This window comes from Clupea harengus, unplaced genomic scaffold (genome assembly GCF_900700415.2).
Source record: "Clupea harengus unplaced genomic scaffold, Ch_v2.0.2, whole genome shotgun sequence".
NCBI classification, from domain to species: domain Eukaryota; kingdom Metazoa; phylum Chordata; class Actinopteri; order Clupeiformes; family Clupeidae; genus Clupea; species Clupea harengus.
The window spans coordinates 8,391-32,701 of record NW_024879590.1 but is presented as its reverse complement, the minus strand read 5'-3'; the positions used below and the strand labels follow the sequence as shown (position 1 = coordinate 32,701).

At 41.0% G+C, this 24,311-nt stretch overlaps 4 protein-coding genes across 4 annotated transcripts; 3 read left to right on the top strand and 1 right to left on the bottom strand.

The window, feature by feature from the left end:
- Positions 1–595: 595 nt before the first annotated feature.
- ctdspl3 (CTD (carboxy-terminal domain, RNA polymerase II, polypeptide A) small phosphatase like 3) lies at positions 596–10,727 on the top strand. Its single transcript, XM_042704131.1, has 11 exons — positions 596–873; positions 4,166–4,292; positions 4,378–4,524; positions 7,122–7,230; positions 8,304–8,415; positions 8,534–8,620; positions 8,706–8,768; positions 9,115–9,194; positions 9,468–9,594; positions 9,712–9,807; positions 10,064–10,727. Exons 1-11 carry the CDS (start codon positions 736–738, stop codon positions 10,127–10,129), a joined length of 1,152 nt encoding a protein of 383 aa, XP_042560065.1. The 5' UTR covers positions 596–735; the 3' UTR covers positions 10,130–10,727.
- Positions 10,728–11,325: 598 nt separating this feature from the next.
- Positions 11,326–14,662, top strand: LOC122129097 (transmembrane protein 79-like). The gene is made up of 4 exons (XM_042704130.1): positions 11,326–12,394; positions 12,621–13,154; positions 13,617–13,830; positions 13,994–14,662. Exons 1-4 carry the CDS (start codon positions 12,124–12,126, stop codon positions 14,211–14,213), a joined length of 1,239 nt encoding a protein of 412 aa, XP_042560064.1. The 5' UTR covers positions 11,326–12,123; the 3' UTR covers positions 14,214–14,662.
- Positions 14,663–14,728: 66 nt separating this feature from the next.
- Positions 14,729–20,361, bottom strand: LOC122129108 (furin-like). Its single transcript, XM_042704147.1, has 14 exons — positions 20,350–20,361; positions 19,457–19,552; positions 19,047–19,169; positions 18,834–18,910; positions 18,668–18,756; positions 18,372–18,544; positions 17,809–18,021; positions 16,910–17,010; positions 16,714–16,817; positions 16,387–16,507; positions 16,026–16,205; positions 15,815–15,939; positions 15,608–15,727; positions 14,729–15,333 (listed from the first exon to the last, which is right to left on the bottom strand). Exons 1-14 carry the CDS (start codon positions 20,359–20,361, stop codon positions 14,777–14,779), a joined length of 2,091 nt encoding a protein of 696 aa, XP_042560081.1. The 3' UTR covers positions 14,729–14,776.
- A 1,698-nt stretch (positions 20,362–22,059) lies between these two features.
- Positions 22,060–24,311, top strand: ndufs7 (NADH:ubiquinone oxidoreductase core subunit S7). The gene is made up of 6 exons (XM_042704129.1): positions 22,060–22,278; positions 22,396–22,513; positions 23,192–23,371; positions 23,507–23,553; positions 23,702–23,790; positions 24,014–24,311. Exons 1-6 carry the CDS (start codon positions 22,157–22,159, stop codon positions 24,109–24,111), a joined length of 654 nt encoding a protein of 217 aa, XP_042560063.1. The 5' UTR covers positions 22,060–22,156; the 3' UTR covers positions 24,112–24,311.

Genomic DNA, 24,311 nt, shown 5'->3' with positions numbered 1-24,311 from the left:
CCTTTTTGAGAGTATAATCGAACCCACAAATGTGATGCTCCAGATACTCAACTAGCTCAAAGGAAGGCCAGTTTTATAGCTTCTCTCACCAGCAAAACAGTTTTCAGCTGTGCTAACATAATTGCACGTGTTTTCAAGGGTTTTCTAATCATCCAGTAGTCTTCTAAGGCGATTAGCAAACACAATGTACCATTAGAACACTGGAGTGATAGTTGCTGGAAATGGGCCTCTATACACCTATGTAGATATTTTATTAAAAACCAGACGTTTCCACCTAGAATAGTCATTTACCACATTAACAATGTATAGAGTGTATTTCTGATTCATTTAATGTTATCTTCATTGAAAAAAAAAACAGTGCTTTTCTTTGAAAAATAAGGACATTTCTAAGTGACCCCAAACTTTTGAACGGTAGTTTTCATATATTTTTCATTGCTACTGCCTAGCATAATATTGTCCATTGCAACGTGACCGTCTCCTCACGTGGAGTCTGGTAGAGCGAAGTCTCCGCCCAGTGAAGACGTCTGTTGCCATGATACGCTGGCTGATCAACCAACGCCGGCAGATTTAAAAGACTAAAGGGAAAAAAACACTGGTCAGCCATTAAACCTGTTTGCTGCTGAACCGAACTGGGATACGTGTTCTACAAACACGAATCCAAATACCGGCTCCTGTGTCTCTTGTTTGTCTTTGTCATATTTTATCATAAAAAAGTAACTACATTTTTGCCTAAAGATGAGACTACGGTCAAGAAGTATTTCTTTAGAGAGCGAATCACCTCCAACGCCCAACGTTAAACAGTGTAATGCTAACCGTCGTCGACAACAAGCCTCCAAACGAACACCCTCCGTCGAGAAGCAGGATCAAGTCAAGGTAGGCTACTACGGTTTGTTTGCTAAATTAACAGTGAGTAAAAGTAGCTATCTAGCTAGCATAGATTAACCAACAGCTGATTAGATGCATTGGTAGCTAGCTACGTCAGCATCGTGGTAACATTAGTCAAAGCTGGCTAGATGGTTGTACGCTAACATTGTCAATGTTGATGTTAGCTTCCTCACTAGGAGGCCTTCCGTGTTGAACCCTTTTAAAGTAACTTTAGTCTTGCTATCAAACAAAGCTAAGTAGCACCATTATCTACTTATGTTAAGTCAAAATGTGGTTTGGTGGCATAACATTAAGTTTAACAACCAGTTAATACTTTATCTTAAATGGCAACGTTTACAATAGCGCCATTCAATATATGAACCAGTTGGCTAGCTATCGCTATTATACCACAACTTATCCCAACTTCCCGATGCTAGCTAACGTTGGTATTATTTTAAGTCCGTGTTAAATTCATAACTTTACAACAAAAACAAATACCTATTAATCCATCAATCGTACCATGTTTAGACAACGGCCATTGCAGGTAATTAATGTCATAAGTTAGAATGTTATCCTAGAAGAGTTGCCCTTAACTAACATGGATAGCATACCTATCAACGTTAATGTTAGCACAGTGACATAAGTCAACTACCGATATTTAATGTTCATCTCACTCACTCTTCTGACTGCATGAATAAAAGTGAGCTACATATTGTGTAGTTGAATAGAAGTCACCGTCTCATGTATGCTAATCGTGCAAAAAAAAATGCAGTTCATCTATGTTTACGTGACGTCCAGGGTTTTTCCTGGGTCAAAATGGGTCTTCGGTGCTCAAAAAATAAATATTGCGCGCTATGCGCGCACACTCTGTGTTACCGTGTCACCTTATTAGCTTACATTTTACCAATTCATAAATAATGGAGGATATGCTTTAGGAAATCATTTTGCTTCTACTTTAGATTAAAATAGATAGGCTAATAGATTGACAATAGTCCAAGCCCCATGGTGCTATCATGTATGGTTCAAAGATTATCAAGGTTTACCTCTTTACATATATATGCAAACTACTGAAATGTATATCAATATAATCTAGAACTAGAAATGGAACACACAAATTATGAAATTCAAGTTTATCTATTACTATTCATTTTTATTATACAAATCTACATGCCATTCTTTTTGTTTTTATTATTAAAACTGTCCACAAATATGTTTAATAGTGTGTTTAACTTCTATTGGCCCACCAATGGAGGCTGCGTTGGAAATCAAACTTTTGTCAGCATTTTGAGTGGACATTTTATTTGCATTTGTACAGGTGTATTGGTGCACGTCGGGCTGGCCCTCGCAGCGGAACGGCAGTTTACAACCGCACCAGTTTATCAATGATAATATTAATATTATTATATTCGAGATGCAACACAAATCTATCCGCTCTCCTCAGAAGGAGCTGAGCTTTCATTGATAAACCAATGCGGTTGTCTGCCTCTCCCGAGGCCCCGCGGTCTACTGGTAGGCTACTCGTTCAAACGGGTAGACAAATCAAATAATAGCCTACACCTGTGTAGGTCCTCAACATAGCAGATATTTTAATACATTGAAAGCCATGAATACTGAAAATGGAATGTTATGCTCAAAATCACCGCCGACTGATGAAGTCAGGATGCATACGCAAGTTGAGTGATTGGCAGCTGGCCGCTCTGTCCATTCGCGCACCTCACAGTTGCGTGAATTCAACTCGATTACTATTGATCAAAACAGAACGAGGTTTCGGCTGTAGCCTATACTTGAAACATACTATTGAGAACATATTCGCTGACATGCATTGCACGCGTGATGAATTGCGGCTTAATGGTGTTTTGAGCCCTCACCGTCGACTTCAAGGCAGCAGCTGCCTGGAAGGCGCATCCCACCCCCTGAGCCAATCATTGAACAGAGGCTGCTCCTAGCTTGCCAGTTTAGAGAAGACGTTGGTTTGAATTTGAGCAAGCACCTAGCTAGCAGTTGCCTACATTATCTTTAAAAAAATACTTTGATAGTAGGCTTAGTGTTTTATTTAAGCAGTGTGTGTGTGTACCTATATATCCTATGTGTGATGGTTAGAATAATATTAATGCCATATACAATAACTGACTTATGAGAGCTATCCAAAGACTGGTGGCTGCCTATAATGTACTGTATTTAGCAGTCAACCTCCCTTACTCTGTACGTTTAGATGCTTTACAGGTAGCTGTAAGCCATTAGATGCCTGAGAAATAATTAATATCTATAAATAACAGCTCACCTTTATCTTTTTAACCAGATTTGTAAACAGGTCGCGATCAACATTTTGCAGTACAATAGGCTACCTTGGTAAAAATCGAATTACGGTAGATTAATGCTAGCATTGCGCTAAATAATTAGACAGCTAACATTAATTAGTGGTGTTAACATGAAGTCAGTTATTGTATATGGCATTAATATTATTCTAAAACACCTTCACTAGTTGTTTTAACCAGATTTGTAAGCAGGTTGAAAACAACATTTTTGAAGTAAAGTGCCTTGGTTTTAAACAGCTAAAAGCTAGCTACATTAAGTTGCTTGCTCAAATCTCATAATCAAACCAACGTCTTCTCTAAACTGGCAAGCTTGGAGCAGCCTCTGTTCAATGATTGGCTCAGGGGGTGGGCGGCGGGATGCGGCTTCCAGGCAGCTGCTGTCTTGAAGTCGACGGTGAGGGCTCAAAACACCATTAAGCTGAATTGCGCCATGAATGACAGCTTTTTTTTATTAATTTTTTTATCGCGGACTTTTTTTTTTCCTTAGGCGCTCGGGATTTGTCGTAGGCGCTCGGGAAAACGGCTTAGGTGCGCGCCCAAATTTTCTCTATGCAGGAAAAACCCCGACGTCCACACATGTAAAACATGCACCAACTGTATGATGTACTATGTCAAATGCTAGCTACATGTCAGCAAATGCTTTACGTGTAGCGTAAACGTTGCGACTGTTGGTGTACATATTCAACACGCACATTGCTTCTACGGCTGCTGTTTTGTTTCTTTCGTGTCACACAACTCCAACTAGGGCGCCGACAACCGGACAGGGTAGGGGAGGGGAGGGGAGGGGTCGAGTCAGAGGAATCATCAAATGTAGGTCAGTGTCTGCGTTTGGGAGGCGGCTGTGTTTACAAATGTTAATTTGTGCGAGTTTTGTGACATTGTAATACACGTAGGCGCCTCATACTTAAGTCCGGTTTTATTGATTTTCAGGCCTGTTTTGTGACAACACCCGAACTGCTTCTAATTTTTTTATCTTTTTAATGCAGGGAGAGGAGCCAACACAGCTAGACTCCCCTGATGTGTTTGATGCCCATGACGTTCCAGTGGCCACTAGACGCCCCATGCCACGAATGGTTGGCAGGAAAAGGGCCCTGCCTTTTGAGGATAAAGCGGGTATGCCAATGTTTGCTTTAAATAATGTGTAGGATCATTGACTGAAGGGCTCCCCTAATTCTGTATTATCTGCTTTTACTTGAAGATGTGGACTTCCGTACCCCAGTTCGTGTGCGACACCAAAGACTGAACACCTTAGCTGAGAGTCAACCTGCCACACCCACACCTCTCTGCCTCACTGCACGGAACATTTATTCCCCCATTGTGCGGTTCCTCACCCCCACCAAAGAGAGTGAGTACTAAACCAGTCCAAATATCACTGCCTTCATGGCCAGTTGCTGTGCTCTTGTCTAGGCTAACATTATAAACAAACAGTTTCTCGGAATGAACAGTTACAATAAAACAATAATCACCATGAGGGCCCTACTAGTACAATTTACTTAGTATGACTGAAATGACAAAACTAAGACTTTAGTGAATTCATTTAAATAGCCCTCAAAGTTCTTAGTCAGAACAAGCATGTTGACATTCTTCAGCTTGCGCGATGTCCTGGTGCATGTCATTTGTTTCATGCTTTCATCCGGTATTGAAGCTGTTGGAAAATTCATGCAGTGGTATGACATAATACCGCACAGAACACACTGAGTGCTGTTTATTTGTTGCTGTATTGGTGTCATGTGGGACTGGGATCCAATGTTGTGAATATGGCAAAGTCGGACTGTTACTCTATCTATCCCCTGGCGACCTAGTAACATTAACGACAATTTTGTGCCACGGCTCCAGTGGGAATGTGAGCAACAAGATTTTCGTCTTCGATTAAGGGGAGGGAGGACTTCTCCCCCTTCCAGCAGTATTCACTCATTGATATGAGTAAGCCCTTGCCCCATTGATGTCCCATTATTTCTCTCAGGATTGTTTAATGCCATCATCCACAAGTGGTTGGGATCACTTTTAAAACCAATACTGTGTTTTTATTGGTGAGCTGATTTTGAGGAATTAAACTTTGTAGCTATCTATCTAGCCAGCTAAGGAAGCTTTTAAATAACCCTAAACGGTTTAAATGGCAGAGGCCCATTTGCATGAAGCTTGAGTCATGCTTTGCCCTTTGTATATTTTCCTGCTTTTTTCTCTTTTGCTAATCTCATTCCTATATATGAGACCCCATGCAGACGGACTCTAGTTTGCCTCAGTTTTCACACCTATTTCACACCTACCCACTTTTTACATCGCGTGCACATGAACCCAGTGAATCCGATTGACTCAGCTGTAGTACATCCCCCACGCCTGTTGGTGGCGCTTTGGTGCTACAGACAACTGAAGAAAACGGAGAAGAAGACAGGAGCATGCTATCAAAATAACATATGACAGTAGTTGAGCTCCAACTAGCAATGTTTAGCTTAGCCGCATAGCCTACATTTAATCTGCACAGTAACACATTATGGTGGTTTATAAAATCAGTGGTAAGAGCAGACTGTAGGTTAAGCGAAAAATAATTATATTTGTTATTGATAATAAAGAGTTTAGAACAGTGCAACAAAGCAATGTGCAACATGACATGTCTGAGTTGTTTAAATGCCTGTGCTTTATGGAGATGCTGAGCTTGAGCAGGAGAGACCACAATGCAAGTGCTGTGGATCCTGAATGTTTCATGGTTTACAATTGCTTCCAATTTCATGGTTTTATTACTAACAACAAATGTAGGCTATTGTTGAGGGCTTTGTCCTTCACGTACTGTAGGCTACCTCTGAAGTAACGTTAACGCTAGCTAGTAGCTATCGCTATCGTTGTCTGACAGGACTAAAGCTAACGTAACATTCATCTGTTTTGAAACTTCCGTCTATAATAAAAAATCTTTTCACGTCAGATTTGCTCATATAGGCTATTGCTGACACTTTTAAAAACAGTTTTTTGAAAAATGGTCTGATGCAAATAGATTAAACAGTGATAGATTAAAGTGTGGCTTGTTAATGTCATCCCTTTCCTAACAACAGATAGATAGATACATTTGTATTAATCCCGTTAGGGAAATTCACGTGGAAAAGGAGCAAGGTAATAGGAAGAATATATTTTTTTAAACTGGAGAGCTGTTATAACTGGCTGCCAAACTCACTGCGCCATGGCAAACTATTCAGTTATTAAATAATGCCGGTTGTGTCCGTTGTTCTGGCTGGTCTAATGATGCGATCACGTGGGTCAATCCGATTAGGTATGCGGATAGCGTGCAGACGAACACCAACAGCAATCGGATTCGGAGGTTACTCACTTTGGACCCCCGATTCGAGGGAGTGCGGATACAGTGTGCGGATACAGTGCGTTCGTCTGCACGATAGGGCTATCCGGACTCGGGGTTCACCGGGTCCAGACAAACTAGAGTCCGTCTGCACGGGGTGTGAGATACCTGTCAAGTTAACATGATTGAAATCCTTGAGCCGCCCTGACCACCCACCCACACAAACAAACAAAAAGGCAACCCCCCCCATAGAAGGTATTTGCAAACAAATTCATTATGATTTCCTTTATGTGGTTTTGTTATATTAACAGCCAAATACCACAAATGAATATCGCCAAATATGGATTATCTGCCATACTAAGCCGTGAGATATCGGTATCGGCCCTAAAAATGTATATCGGTCGACACCCCCCAACCCCTGAGAATAGTAACTGAACAGACCTCCCACAGATAGGTGTATTTACTCTAGGTTGAATGATTGGACAGACAACAAGTAAAAGCCTAAGCCACTTACAGCCTTTTATTTTTTTCTGATGCCTTTCCATGATGAGTCGGTTTAAGATGAGCTCAAGTGCTGTTCATCAGGAGGAGAGGCTCGGTGTGTAACGTGTTTATTCCTGAGAGGTGATGATGTAGACTGACCTCTGCTCTCTGTGCAGATGTGGAGTCTCCCCAGGGGCCCCTCCGGAGCCCAGAGCCCTGCGTCTTTGCCTTTGGTACTATTTCCCCTCTTACCGAGGAGGAGGACAACGAAGAGGTCTTCAGCCCGTAAGTCTATATTCACTGCTTTTTGTTGGCTATAGCCAGACTAGCTAGAGATTGGATTTTCTTAATCTGTAATAAGAATCAGCCTATTGGTGTGTGTGCCATTAGCAGTGGGTTACTGATATGTTCCCAATGCATTTAGTTGCTGTGTTCCCAAAGACTTGAAGATTAATTGAGGTTATTTTTATGGTAAACTATATTCACTTGGATTGTAAACAGACAATGGTCAACCATCACGAAAAGCTGTTATTTAACTGTCTATTTTCCAGTTGTGATGAGTGTTTGTTACCCCATTAGTGAACAGTCCAGAAATGATGTCTGTTCCACTCCCCACCTCTGCTTGGCGTCTGTGTCGTGGCTCTATTGCTGGCACTGCTTAGAAACATTTGCCCATTTAGATGTTCACCTTAAAGGAGCATTATGGAGTTCTGGTCTAAAACTAGTGACCTACTTTTCCAAAAAATCTTACAAATACCCCCAACAGTTGGCACTGATACAAGTTTGCTAACTGGTGTCTTTTGATCCTTTACTTGACCATATTCCATCAAAATGAATTTAAAGATGATCTTGAAAGTAGTTTTTCATAATAATAAAAACATGCCTCAAAAAATGGCAAATTGTTGCATAGTGTTGCTTTTAAAGGTGCATTCAACCTTCTGGCAAAAGATTGTTGATATTTGAGCTCAACATCCAATTAAATTACACACTCCCTTCCGTCCGTCTGAAGCAGCGTGGCTGGAACTGTTTATGGCTTCGTCTGAGCCACTATGTTTGTTTCCCAGTGTTGTACAGAGCCAAGACTGTGTGCGAACACTAGTGTTTTTAGGCACACATTTTGACTGGACAGCTATGGGACTGTGAGGAGCAATTTGCTGAAGTGTATTTGATTAGAATTGCGGACTGCGACTTAAATAGCAATACACCCCAATTACAGTCCATTATCAGTAACAACTGTGTGGCCAGTTTAAATCTTCTCAATTGACTTAGAAGGGATGTGCTCCACAAAATACCATATTACTCATCCATGCTAATCCATTATCCCTCCTCTGCAAATATGCCTCTTGTGTTGTATGCAGATTCACTTTTGTTAAGAACATTCCATCACTATCCCAACATTCAAGACCTACGATCAAAGACATACCACCCAAGACCAGAAGCACACCTCAAGCCACTCTAGTGTTAGATCTGGTGAGTTCTCTAAGCAATGCAGCCCTTGCTGTTGTTGATGTAAAAGTGTATGTGTGTGTGAGCGGTCACCAAACAGCATACTCTCTTACTTATCTTTTTTTTTGTTGCATTTTTTTAGGATGAAACTCTCATGTTCAGCTCACTCAGCGTTATCGAGGATGCTCAGTACACATTTCACACAAACTTTCAGGACAATAAATACAAAGTGAGTGGGAAAGGCCTGCTCAAATGAAAATGTATAAATGTATAAATTACACTGTGCGTCAGTCTCATACTCTGTTTTCTTGCAGGTCTACGTGATCCTTAGGCCATACGTGAAAGAGTTTTTACAGGCCATGTCAAAAATCTTTGAGGTATAATTGATTTAATAACCTACTCTGTTATAACTTACAAAGGAACTACTTTCAAAGAAATGGTAGTGGTGCACCTACTAAATTTGTACACCATAATAATTTACCACTGTGTTAGTGCCACTGTCATAACAGGGTGGGTGTTATGTAATGAAGGTGTACGCAACAAAATTAGGTTATATTTTGTCAAACGTTGCATTGTTTTTATTTCATAAATTGCATAACATTTGTTGTGCGGGAAATGTTATTGCCCTGACACTGCAATATGTTGTTATCTCTGCGACTGTTGAAAAACTATGATAATCATGACATTGATATTAAAAGCCCCCCTCCCCCCATTTTCCTTTAGATGTTTATTTACACCTCAGCCAAGAAAGAATATGCTGAAAACATTGTGGACATCTTGGACCCCAAGAGGAAGTTGTTTCGGTAAGATTGCCTGCTTTCATCCACTGCCTGCCCACCTATAGTGGCCTATATGTTCTCCTTCTACAGATTTAATTTCTGATCAGTGTTTATGTTGTGCATATTTTCGGAAACTTTATATAGTAAGATGGAAATGATTATTTAAATGGTTTGCTTTAAATGTCGTTCTGAACGGCTTTACAATGAAATAAAGCTCAATATGTAACTCGCCTATGATTATTGAAATTGTTTCCTTGTGAAAATTGGCATCATGAACAAACATTTTGTCCATCTTAGTCATCGCCTGTACCAGCAAAACTGCTGTTGTGTTCTGGGACACTATGTGAAGGACCTGAGTGTGCTGCAGAGGGATCCAATGAGGACCGTGATCCTGGACAACGCTCCTCACACCTACCCATACCATGTACGCATACTTCCACAGTTGAGACCATTTTTAGTGAAATATCCACCAAGTTGTCCACCTCAGGTGAAGAGCAACCTAACACTCCCCTCCCCCCTTGGTTTTCTCTTTCCGCTCCAGCTGATGAACATGATTCCCGTTAAGAGCTGGTTTGGGGAAGAGGACGACCAGGAACTTCAGAGGCTGATACCCCACCTGGAGAAACTGGCTGAAGCGGTATGTTTTCCCCCCAGGCCATCTCAACAGTACAATAGGACAACTGTGGGGATGCTACGTCTGAAAACAATGGTTGCTGTTCACTCGAACTGTACTCTGTACTAGTGGGAACTCCTGTCTTGTTTTTTCGGGCTTCTGTCAGTAGGCTAGTTTGTATTTTAATGTGCACTACATAATTATAAAGTACCATAATATTGTTCAAATGTATTTTACCAGAGCAGGACTTGTTTTTACTATGGCTGCTTTGTGTGTGTAGGAGGACGTTCGGGAGGTACTGAAGAGAAGGACCGATCACTTCCACAGGCTCCTGTCTGAAGACTAACCCTAAGCTTGGCACAGTGCTCTTTGCTTATCCCTTCTCTGTTGAGCCCATTCATCAGCACCCACGTGGATATAACTTTACACATCACATTATGCAAACTTCTAGCCAGGAGGCAAATCGGGCTTCTTTTGTTTCACCTCTTCTAAATCCCAGACCCCATGTTCTGGTTTTGTCATTTGTCAGCCATAGAGCTTAAATCCAAGATGAACAGCAGTGAAAGAATTTCCACCTCAACACCTATCTTTCACCACAGGAATAATGACTAAAGTGAACCAAAGACCATAGACCAATGTCAAACCTCTCCATTAGAATATTGTATTTTGATGGCCAGTATATTACTTTATTTTACGACCTGCGCTGCCACGATATGCCCATATTGTGTGCAATAGAGGATCTTCTGAGCAATACAGTTATGATGTCGATCGATGAATTTGGGAAACACCTGTACACTGGCTTGTACATTTCATGTTTGTAATTTGCTGTAAATATTCATTCATTCTACATGAAATTTCTATTCTTTTTTTAAATAGCTATTTATCCTGTCATCCTTTATCCAAGCATAATTTATATAATAAAGATGAGCATCCATGATTGTCAAGGTTATTGTTTTCAATGTGAAATAGATTGAAATTTAAAATGTTCCTTTAAAAATTTAAGGCAAGCACATATGTATTACGATTATAGTTTTTTTTTTTGTGCTTTTTTTTGCTTTTTTTTATTTTTTTTATTTAATTTGTATGAATTTTTTTTAGGAGTTGTCAAACTTTGTGCCCATGATGCCACAGATTAGTGAAGAAAAGTAAAACTTTGGTTGGTCTCGGTACTCAGTCGGACTGTCTTTGTGTTGTTATAAAGATAAAAAGTATTCATATTTAACTCTTGACTATATCTAACATGCAAGTAGACGGCATTTAACCAAAAGAGCCGATTTGAAGGAGACAAAGAACAACTAAATTGTCGCGCAGCCGTAACGCAGTTATTCGCTCCATATGGTGTGTGTGTGTTCCGAACAACTGTGGGCGGGGGTTAGAGTGTAGTATTTTGTCTGACTTGAAATTTGATTCAGAAGTTTGGGGAGTCCATACTGAGAAAAGAGAACAAGAAGCACACGGCGGAGACGAAAGAGATTATATTCCATGAGGAACTGATTCCTTCTTTAACTCTTCTGAAGTTGCATGTAAGTTTTGGGCTATTTGAACGAATATGGAATGCATTATCTTTTTTATCTTATATAGTTTGAAAAATAAGCTATCATATTCTATTCCGAGAGAGAAAATGCTTAATTTCTTCTCTAAATACTCGCTTTGAATAGGCTATAGTCAACAAAAGGTATTGCTCTGGCCACAAAAGAACGGTCTTGTGTTGTACCATGAATAGACGAATGTGAGACTTAGTGTCAAAATCATTTTAATCGGTCAAAACTATTTTTGTTTATATGTTGTGCAAATTCTGATTCATGTCTATTTAAAGCATCACACAGTAGGTCCTAATTATCGAGGAATGGAGGAGGGAAAAAGTTGAATATATAGCCTAGTAATAATGATGGCCTGTTGCAATGATGACTGAAACAATGAGGCTGAAACTGTGAAGTATGCGTCGCATTAAAAGAAGCGTACGTGCACGTTGCTATTCCGTTAGAGACCTTGCCCCACTATATAAAGAGTTTCGGATAGGCTGTTCTTAAAAATGTGAATATCTTCATGCAATTCACTGCAATGTAGATGACTAAGCTACGTCGTCGCCCGCCACAATTGGCGCTGCCCCAGGGGGAGATTCTAAAATTGAATTCCCAGATGTTCTTATTGCCCAGCGCAACTCGGAAAAATCGTTTGAACCTCCGTCTGGCCGTCTTTTAGACCAATACTCTCAACAAAATATTTAAAAAACCTGAAGCAACTGAAGGAATTTCCAGTCACAGAGGTACTGCAAATACCATTTAAAAAGAAAAAAAAAATTAAGTCTACGGTATTTTATTTTCCTAAGGTGGCACAACGATGACATCAACACGACGCCCTGTCAACAATCAGCAAGGTACTCAAGAAATCGAAAGTGTGAAGGAGTCCATCAATGACATAATCAATCAGCTACAGGACATTGATCCCTCACGCCTATCATTCTCTCCATTCCTTGACTTGGACACCCAGATTTCTTTGGCCCCTGTGTCTGACAGCCCAGAGTCTTCTGTGGAAGAGCTCCACTCTCCTACTCATTCTATCCCTGGCTCTCAACTGTGCCTACAAACCCAGGCTGCCGATGACCATAATGGTAAGTGTCTGATGATGTGTGCCTCCAGATGTTGTGTTGTAAAAGAACACATGTGCATGTTGTTTATAGACATTACAATTAAAGTTAAATGTGAAAATCTTCATGCATTACTTTTAGGGGGCTTTAGCTAATATCTAATTAAGTCAGATTAGCTTATTTATCAAATCAATCAATCAAATCAATCTAATTTGTTTACAACATTCAGAGTTTTCTCTCTGCTTTATAGGACTCAATTGTTTCAATGAACACCAGAAACCATATGGTCATGTGGAGGAAACCATAGATGACCCTATCACCATGGACCTAGCCCCTGCACTTCCTGCTGAAACCAACCCTGAAAAGTTCCACAGCCAATCAACTCCTCATGGAGCTAACGGTCTGCCCAGTGGGGGAGATGACCAGTGGAGTCCATCAGGATCCAATCAGCTAGAGTCAACGATAGGAGAAAGCCATCCCCTTATTCGTTCCCCACCGGAAGCCATTGAACTGAGCCTTTGGACTGCACCTGAGCAGGAGAACTGTGAGGGGGGTCTGGTTCTTTCAGAGCAGAAGCATGGGTGCTGCTGCTGCAGTGGGTGCTTCAAAAGTGGACGAGTTCCAGCTTTCTGCTCAACTGTAGCCTGCCTGCTTTGCCTACCAGGTCTTCTGTACGCGCTGTATTTATACGCACCCATAGAAGCGCCTCTGTGCCCTGACACAACCAGCCGACTGGTCTTCACTCTCAGCTGCTGTGCAGTTGCTGCTGTTCCTATCTTGATTGGTGAGTTGGGTTTTCCTCTACGCTTAAGGCTCCAGCACCATGTACCAGATGGTCAGGGTGGGTAGAAGTGGCCCCTAACCACGGATTCAGGACTAATTTAGAGTTTGGTCTTATTACGGGTATAGTTAGACTGGGTAATGGGAAACTGATGGCAGATCTGTATTAAAGGGCAACTTGTGCCTGAAGGACGAATGTAAATGAGTGGATCATTTACTCTGGAATGACTACACTTGAAACAACACATGGATTAGAATGAAAGGAGAAGGCAGTCCTGCTAGGTTTCTAAATTCAAACACAGTAATTTCCTGGACAAAAATAGGAAATAAAGGGCTGACGTTTTTTTCTTTCTTCCTCTGCCCCACCCAATTTTCTTCTGTTGTTTAACTAACGATTACTTTCAGTGTCCACTACATGATTCCTTGAGTCCCTCACATCAGTAATTAGCTTGTTCCTCTCCTCCAGCGATGCTGACCGCTGGTGTATGCCGGTTTTGCTTTGGTTCCCTGAGGCCTTTGGTAGACAACCCTAGTGCTCCGGCTCTCGTGCAGATCTTTGTGGTGGGGTCTGTGGTTCAGCTGTTCCTTTACATCCTCAATCTACTCATCCTGGCTACCTTTTTGCCTCAAAGCCAGCTGAGGGTGATACCTATCCTTGCTGGAGTGTTCATCGGAGGAAGGTAAACATTTGAATGTTCATAGTCATGAAAGTGAATTATGGTTAAGGTCTTAGTTTAAGTTTAAAGTGAAAGTCTCCTTGCCTTTTTAACCATGTCATTTTAGGGTCTAGTTGTTTCTAATCATTAACACACCTTTCATTGGTTCACTCTCTATTACTCTCAGAATTATCTACTGGCTGTTACTTCACACCTGCAGCTCCTGGAGAGCATTTGGATCAGGACTCACCATCTTCCCTCTCCTCACCATGTTGGCCTTCAACATCTACTGTCTGTTCGACCTCGGCTCAAGGGACCTTTTCTTTGGGTCGGCCGCATCGTATGATGATGAGACGACTCCCTCAACCTGGCCCCAAAACATCTCCATGAGTCTAGGCGACACATAAGACACTGGTGGGCTCATCAAGAGAGTGGGGAGATGCTGCTGAACTCTGCTCCTTCACGGGTGAAAACCTCACTCCAAAAATATCCCATTCCTGTGGTTCACAATTCGGCTTAGTTTCAAGCTGCGCCAATAAAATTGAGCGCCAAGCGAGTAAATCCTTAAAATTGTGTTTAGCTGCTCTTGTGCAGGACTGTTCATTTCAGTGTATGTTTATTGTGGAGGCTTTTAAGTAGCCAGTGCAGCTTGGAACCTTTCCCTCTGTGTTTGTGGAGGGAGCCCTTTGAAGAATATTCTGATGGTTTCTTTGCGTGTCTTCTGTCTTTTGTGTCCTTGCCTATTTTTAATACTCTTTGACATGCTGTACTGCAAATGAGTGAATATTTTTCCCCAAGCCTCTAAATTTATACTCCAAAGATTTAATTTAACAAAAGAAAGAAATAAACACTCATAAACTGTTGTAAAAACCTTTTAACTGACAATAAAAAACACTCCAGCACCAAAGAAAAACCGCGCAGCTACAAACTGTTTTTTTTTTATGGGCATTTAAACACAGGCTGGAATAAGTCACGCCTGTCTGCTCTCATCCAGGACGGCACTGAGAACGGTGCCCTCACCACGCCCTTCTGCCTGGTCCTCTGTCACATTTACAGCCACCATCTCCATATCCAAGGTCTCATTAATGCCACTGATACTAATACTGCTGCTGCTGCTGCTGTTGGTGCGGATGCGAGGCACTGCTGAGGTCACCTGGCTGAGGCGGGGGGGCAACATTCTGCTCACCAACCAGGCCACCACCCACATAACGGACAGAACCGTCATGGGAGCACCCACCATGATGCCCAGCACTGCCGCTGAGCGGTCCAAGCCCTCCTGCACCTTCTTGCGCGCATCCCAGGAGTAGGTGGGCGAGCTGCACGTGCCCGGCTGGGGGTTGAATGTGGAGTGGAGGGGGCAGTCCAGGCAGTGGGGCCCTTCTGGGCCGCTGCAGGTCTGGCAGCTGTGATGACACGGCAGGCAGCGGCGGGGGAGGGATGTGCTGCTGTTGCCATCCGACTCGTAAGAGTGGGGAGGACAGGCCACCACGCAGATGTTCTCAAACACATAGAGCGGGTAGGTGCATTCTTAAGTCGGGAAAGGGGAGGAAAACACTTAAAAGCTGATTTCTCTGTTTATGCATTGATGAATTAATGTGAATATAAAACAATTGGAAAAAAAATATGGAAGTACATTTTGTCGTTTTCTAGTGCATCAATACCAGTTGTGAATAATCACAATCAGTTTAACTAATTTTGTCAATTTAGATCATCAGTTGCCAGTTACCAACTATCACCAAACACACAAACAGGCCTTAAAAATACCATAATTTACAATCTATAAGTATTTATGTGTGACTACCTTTGCAGCTTCCATCTGAACTCCTCACACTACACTGATGGATCATCGCCCGTTCCACACGGCGTCTAATCATGTGCTCATCAGTACCATAGAAATTCATGCGTAGATGTGTTAACATCCCTACAAAAGAGCAGGACAAGATTCCTATCCAGTTTAAATCTGCTGAATTTAATTTCATGATTTATTATCACATTTTGAATAACTTACCGATGTTGTGGGGCTTGCCAACATTTCTTATTATGAGTGTCCAAACTCCAGTGGGATCTTCATCCCAGCATCTGGTGCTCATGAAGTTCCAACCAGAGAATCCAATGTTGGATCGATCAGAATGTCTGAGAGGTTTACAATAGTGAACCACAGGGGCTTTCTTGTTTTATTAATTTATGGAAAGGTGAATATGTATAGGGCTGAGACCTACCTCCTGGTAAGCAAGTCAGAGCGAGTTCCTGAGGGAGATAAAAGTGTGATGGTGAGATCTCCACGGCGCTTGTGCGATAATGAGATCTGTGCCTGAACATGCTCCAAGGACCTGATGCGATTCCTGTCCCAAATGCATGCTGTCTCATTCCAACTGATGCGAAGATGGCCTCCGATCTTGCTATAAGAAAAGCAGCAGTGTAAACTATGATGCCTCACATTGCCAAAGTGTGTTTAGATTGTGCTTGCACATAGAATGTATGTAGAATGTACTTATGCTTAAACCTCCAGGTTTTGAAAGCAATGTGCTGTTGTTCATAGTGACATATCTATGAGATGCAAACATGAGAATGCTTCCTTACTAGGACATATCTCGGATGATCTCATGCTGGCACTTCTTCTGTGAATTCACTGCACTCCATTTTCTGGCCAAACCCACCAGTTTTCCAGCATCCAAAAGTCCATACCCATAGTAATGGCTGACTAGGAACAAACATCATATCAACAAGCAGAACTCACAGACATTTTATTTCCATAAATGTTTAATACTAAGGTTATTGAGTGTATCACTATTATGCATAACCACAGCTTTCTGGGAAGTTTATATAAAGACTTTAGAGAATATCTTAAAACAAATGGTCCTCTTGATGTCACTAAGTTATCAGACAAAAGACCTCTGAAGCCCTCACCATATCTCCCTACTCCATTCATGGCCCAGTCCTCCGCCCTCAGATTGGAGCGTCTGGATGCACGCACAACCAGGTGTTGCACATCACGCCAGGTAAGCGTGGGGCTGTGGGTGAAACAAATGAAAAGGGCTGACCTACCCAGCTGGTGCACAACATCCTCAGTGTTAGCAATGTAAAAAAAAAATTCCGCAGTTACTTTGCTTCTAAAGCCAGAGCAATGATCCCTGCTGCCAGGGGTGCTGAAGCTGATGTCCCAGTATGGTCAGAGGTACAGGACCCATTCAAGTCAGTGGTCACCTGGAAAATTGAGCATTACGAAGATAAACACATTACAATACAATAAAGAGGATGCGACTTTTTAGGACTGTCATTTGGAAAAACTGATTGTGATTTCAGTAAAGCCTTGGTGAGGGTGAACTAGCTACTTTACATTTTGGGAATGTATGTTGATTTGAGGTGTGCTCAGTCGTGTAATTTTTACATGAATAAACAATATTAACTACTTACTAACCGAGAGTGAGGTCATGCCAGGAAATATCAAATTGAGGCTTTAACGGTCGAGGTTAGTGAGTTGTTTATTATATGGCATTTATCGCTCCTTTCATTTTGTAAATGAAAAGAAATGGTAATTGTAAATAGAAAACATGACGTTTTGTTGAGCTCTCGAGTCTTCTCACGACACAATGTGTTTCAGGTGTTGCGTGGCAACCAATTACTTGCTAACTTCAAGTTACAATGATCAATAGAAAACGGACAACACGGCTCAGCTAAAATGGATTTAATTTACAGTAAAGTAACAACACAAGTGATTCAAACTATAGTTTCTAGTCATCCCTTTCAATAACAAATCTTCGCTTCTTCTGAATTTCCTCATGGCTGTTGTTTTCATTTTTGTCTGGATAGTAAAACTCAGACTGATCACTTTCGCTCATTTTTAAAATGTCGTCAGAGGGCAATACGGATCCGTATTGACCGGTGAGGAGGGCAATACGCGGGTGGCATGACTACGCATTAGCCAATCAGAACGCTCGTACTGTCGTTGCCATATAATAATGTATGTTATCATATAGAAGTGTAACACACAGAGGTTCTTACAATCTTCTTCTGCTTGCCATCACCCCCACTGTAGGTTGTGGTCAGCACTGCTGCACAGGGTTCACTGTAGCTGGGCACGGCTGCCCTCTCTGTGGTGCTGCTCACGGTCAATGTGTATATGCTGTTGGCATAACCATCACAGTTGCAGTTGTCCCTGTACATGCCGCCGTTCCCAGAGGCCCAGATGAAAATGGAACCCAAGCCGCCACGGCCCTGCAGAACAGATTTTCATGTCAACTCAGTCTGGAAACCATATAATCAGCAGGGAAAGACAGATGACGTTGTAATTTTTGTACCAAAATGAGAATGTTGTGAACATTTGACCCATGATTTCTCTGTAAGACAACATTGTGGTGTCAGATAAAATGTAGGTGAGCAAGCCCAAACCAAATAACCAAAACTTTATTAACCCTGAAACCAGGTTCTATTTCCAAACAGTTTTAGAAATTCTCATGTTCATGATCAACGGTTTCAACATACAAAATCTAGACTGTCTGCATTTCATAACTTGCAAAAATAAGTCTAATAGAATGGCATTAGGAAAAGCTCAAATTAAGCCATACCAGGCTCACTCCCCTGATGAGGGCTTCCTGTGCTAGAAATCCTGGCCCATCCACTACTGAACCAGTGTCTGGTGGGCCCCAGCTGGAGCTGTAGATGTTGATATGATGCTGATTAAAGATGAGAGATTTGGCCTCCACCAAGTCGGTCACATGTCCATCCAACATCCGTATAGCTAAACAAAGCAGCAAAAGTGTAGAGTTATATCAGATGCTGTGAGGATAATGGCCACTCAGAGAGCATAATTGAGGACAGGCAAATTATGCAAAATGCCATAGCTTCAGCAGTTACTACATACCTCCGATTTTAGCATGATATGCCACGCCGACACCACACACACTGTTGTTTGCTACTGATGCGATCTGTCCAGCACATCTTGTTCCATGCCTGGGAAGCAGACAATATGAGTACAATTTCACAAACTTAAGTACCAGTTCTTGAATGTTCAGGGGGAGAATATTTACCTGTTCTTATTGTTACGCGTAGGACGTGGATCTGGGTTTGGATCAATGTCATTCATGTCATAGCTAGCTGCAGGATCCTTTGTAAACACAGGTAGGCAAAAGAGTTTCAATAAAACAAAAGTGAATTCAAGTATTTTGAATTGCTTGGTGAAGAACGTATAATACTAGTTTCTAAATTGTTTTAATGTGCAAGTGTATGACTTGCAAGCTCACATAATTTTCAGCAAGATCTGGGTGGTTTTTCTCTATCCCATCATCCAGTACTGACACGACCACGCCCTTGCCTGTGTACCCACGAGCCCATGCTGCCACAATGTTGTGACCAAATGAATCACTCTGGAAGTATACACATGCCTTGGATCATTATTAGCATTCCTCAAAGCATCACACCAAGTCATCTACACTGCACTTATGCTTAAGATGGCCGTGAATTAAAAGTAAAATATAAGTGAAACATTACAGGCCCAATATAGATACAGCAAACTTTCAGTGTTACTGATGAACAGTTAAAGGAAGATGAATATGTTTAAGGAAACAAATGCATACCTGAATAATATATATATATATATTTCAAACAACGTTACCTAAAAAGCAGCAATAACTTGCATAAAAGTTAAATGTACCAGATGCCACTGCTTGGGGAATAAAGGATCATTGGGAGGTATGAAAGAGTGTCTTTTCTTCCTTGCCTTTCCAGACTGCTGTGCAAACCAGAGAATCTACAGCATAGAAAGATCAGCTAAAAAACAACCTAAGTGATATGGACCAGACTTCTACTAATATGTTACTGTCATATGGTCTTTACTAACAGCCATAAAGGCCGGCTATGGATATAATAACCAAGGTTGCCAACATCAACTTAAAAAAAATCACAGCCTTTTTGTCAACCTAAAATAAAAATAAAAGCTCTCTATCAACCTTCCTTTCAGCCATATAATAAGCAGTCAAGCCAACTACAGATCACACCCATGATGTTTCCAAAGATGGCTTTTCATTGCTATACCACCTGCTGTTACAACAAATTGACGGTTGCTGTGCTATGCTTTAAGGAATAGCCTAGCTATGTGGTTTACTTGGAGTGGGAGACTTTTCGAGTAAGTAAGAAAAATAAACTGTCATAGTATAGTCTGCTCTCTCGCTATCCTGTTTACAAGTTGTTTAAATGTTGGCATTATGACCCTTTGCCTTAATATCCAATGTGTATCTTATTTAGTTAAAAGAGGAGTGACTTCAACTTACCCTAACATGGGGCAACTTGAGCCACAAGACCACTTTTGGGACCCCATTTTTTGTTGTCTATTAACGTTAGGCACACTGCTTAGGATTCAATTGTCACACATCCTGAACTTAAGTAGAAAACGGGTCATCTATGATACCCAAGCTAACGTTACTAGAGTATGCTAATAGTGTATAGGCCACTGCCCATCTGATATGCTATCACTGAAATTATGAGAAACCCGTGTTCACTAAAATGTATTCCATTTCATAGGCTTATTTTGATATCAAAGAGTCTCACCGTTGGATCCATTCTCAGACGCACATTTTGCAAGTGCGCCTGAAACGACTGCTTTAACACTGCCCTTTGCTTCATGTGGTAGTAATTGCTGTCTGTAAATATCTGAATAATACAGTAATAAAAACCTGTTGTGTTAAAAACCTTCAGTGAAAAGAAAAGCAAGATAGATAGATATGCTAGCATAGTATAGGAAATACAAAACTGATTACTTTCCCCATATTGGTAAATCCATATTTTCTTGAAATCCTCTCAACTGATTCGGCGGAAGTCCCTGCCAACTGAACTGCCCAATGATTTGTATATAAAACTCTGGTGGAACAAATATTATATAAGCAAGCTGAAATCAAAAAGTAGTATATTCTATGCATGATGGCATTTATAGGCCTGTTATTTAAGCCCGAGTGGTTGCCATGACAACCGTGTTTGGGTGCTGCCTGGCTGCTAACTAGTTATCCTAGATAGCTACCAATATAGCTGTTTGGAATGTATAATATCAGTAGCTAGCATATCTACCCTAACTTATCCTACTGCTGGTATGATAGCTATCTTATCTAACGGCATGGAGCATAGGATGTTAAAAGGTTTGTATAACCCGAAGTTGTGAACTGAAATTGTAAACATTTCGTCCCCCCAATAACAACTCAGATTACCTTGATCGCTATCCCAGGTTGTTTAGCTAACGTTAGCACTCATGATCCCGCCTGCAAGAACTCAATATGTTATGATACAGCTATCATACAAAGGTCGCGATGTTGTGTGTATTTCATAACTTTTAAAGCCATATCATCCGGCTGGCTAAATAATGGTATTTTAAGTAATGACCACCACGCATATCAACCAGGATAGCAAGTAGCTTTCTAATGTATCTATTTATAAATGTTAACATTGACGTTAAAAGTTACAAAATGCTGGCTGTGATGTTAAACATAGCTATATGATGTTTTGTAACAGGTTGTTATTTGTCTTATTTAGGTAAGATTCGTAGCTAAACTATCCCTGTAGGTGATTTTAACGAAATAATATTGTGCTTTTAACATTTTTATAACTTCAGCTTCATAAACTATGCTCTGACCATAGATGGAAAGAGTAGAAAGACCGATCAGGCAGGGCTCTTGACTTGGGTTTAGGGTTAGGGCGGAGGGAATATGTTTATAAATCATAGCTAGCTACTGCCACCTGGTGTATGCCCGCTAGTAAGTAAAATGTACAGCCGGTTCCTCAGGAACCATTTCATCGTGGTGAATGTAATTATTTATGCCTGCAAAGTAGCCTATATAATTATCAATGATGGGCTATTTAAATGATGCAATGACATTGTGACAAGTTGACTGCAACATTATAGAAATAAACTAGGTGCATGAGTGTGCATGCAGGGAAAGGTAGATTTTGGCTTTGGCAGACTGTGTGTAGGAACCGTTAAATACATTATTATATAACTATTAAAATAGACTACGGCATTTACCACACAACACAAGAAGGCTAGGTGAAAAGACACTGACTCGGTTAACACATCCTGTATCAATGTTCGGCTTTTGATACTAATTTTATTTTCGGTGCGTCGTGATAAGTCATAGAAGGCCCGTTTCATAATTTCTTAGCTCAACACTTTTCCAACTAGTCCGTTACTAATACTATTCAACTAGTAAGCTAAGCTGGAAATTGCTAACCACCTTATTCAGGGTATTAACTGCGTCACGAGGTCTATTTTGGGCTAATACCATCCTGTTCCCTTGCCTCACTTCCAAAAACTTTGACGTAGCGCTTGATACGGCACAGATGTAGCTGACCTTTATTTAACAGTTGAAAAATGACTCCTATCCTGTGGACTTCTTTTCAGCTTCCAGTTTCAAACTGTACCCTCAGACCCATCTCATTCGCTGCTCAGAAGAAAGCACTCCGGGAGAAAGCAAGCACAAAATATGACAAGAGGTAGGCCTACTGGAAAAACATCAGACACGTGTTTTCCTTTGTTTTCTGGTAGGAGATATATGGATACATCACAACGAAGTTATTTTGGCTGAAATGATTAATTGTGCTTTTCCATAGTATGGTTCTGTACAGAGAGAAGAGCACTGCTGTGGCAACCAAAGCAGATGCTGTTCCTAGCAATAAAGCAGATTATGTCATCACTAAACTCGATGATATAGTGAACTGGGCACGAAGGGTAAGAATTCAGGGCAACTGTGGAGCACATTCTGCTACTCCATCAAACTTTGTGATTGGTGTGTGGTGAATTTGGTGAACAGAATGATTTGTGATGGTAATTACCGTAGTCTGTATATGGCTCTGAATCTGCCACTCATGGGCAAGGCCTAAGGGTGGAAATTTGTTGAAGGGCCTTTTAGGAGGGTGCCTACAAGGCCCGTTGGTATAATAACCATCTTCACCACCAAGCAGAAATTAAGTTCTGCTTTCTTTCCTTTACAGAATTATCAGGCTATGAGAAGTCGTTTTTGAATTACTAATGTAGGCCTAACTTTAGGAGCACTGTAGATGGTACAAAACATATTCAAAAGATACCCTTAATGTAAAGTTATTTTGGAAATTCATTAATCAATTAATCCATTCATTCATTCAGTCAATCAATCCATCGTTTTCAACATAATGTAAATACATTTTTGTAGTATTGGGTTGCTTTCAAACTTGCCAAACAACAGTATACCTCCATGTACCTTAAATAGTGATTTGCATCTCTTATCTTTAGTTGCAGGTTTGAATCCCACATAACCTCCTCTTGAAAGATGACATCATTTCAGATAATATGTAATGCATTTTCTTTAAGAAAGACCAGTACATACAGTATGTGAGAAATAAAGTGTTTCATGTTGATGTTGTGTGTCAGAGTTCACTGTGGCCCATGACCTTTGGTCTGGCGTGCTGTGCAGTGGAGATGATGCACATGGCTGCTCCCAGGTATGACATGGACCGCTTTGGGGTGGTGTTCAGAGCCAGTCCTAGACAAGCTGATGTCATGATTGTGGCCGGGACTCTGACCAATAAAATGGCACCTGCTCTTCGCAAGGTACAGTTGCTATAGAATGTATTTGATATCGATCCATCAGTACGCTCTAAGCAAAATAAGGACACTGATACTGTGTTTAGTCATACAAATGTCAACAAATGATGCTTAAATATTCTGTATTTCTGATTTCTGTAGGTCTATGATCAGATGCCAGAACCGAGATATGTAATTTCCATGGGAAGGTACAAATGAGGTCGATTTTAATCTTTGAATTTGTGTGTCATGTAGGTGGAGCACTTTAGTTATAATTCTCTTTATTTGAAGAGGATTTATGAAAAGTCACTTGTTCAGAAATTGCCTCTAGTTGATTGTATCTTGTATCTACCTCAGTTGTGCAAATGGTGGAGGCTACTACCACTACTCATATTCTGTGGTGAGAGGCTGTGACCGCATTGTACCAGTGGATATATATGTGCCAGGTATGGGAATCCAACTTCAATAATTTTTGTGTGTATGTCTGTATTCAATTGTATTACATTTTTGACAAAGAAAAGAATAGCAGTACTTGGTATTTTACTGGCAGAGTTCGGAATCCCAAGATGTTCTAGTAATATATTTCTGCTCGGATACAGCACACAGATCAAAAGGCCAGTGATATTTGTCTGTGACTGTTCCTAAGTGTGTTTCCTGTTTGCCTCCTAGGCTGTCCCCCAACTGCCGAGGCCTTGCTGTATGGAACCTTGCAGCTGCAGAGGAAGATCAAACGTGAGAAGAAAGTTAAGCTCTGGTATCGCAAATGAGCTGTATGGTTGTGGTTGATTGTGGTTGCGGAATGTTAATTTGTAGGTGTATGCTTGCTAATGTTCAGTGTATTGTGATGATGATGATGGTCATACCTTTCTAAATGAAGATGGACAATTTCTTACAGGAGTTGCTCTGGATTGAGATGTTATCTCCTCTTACATGTTGTAAAAATAAACAATCTGTATTATATACCTCA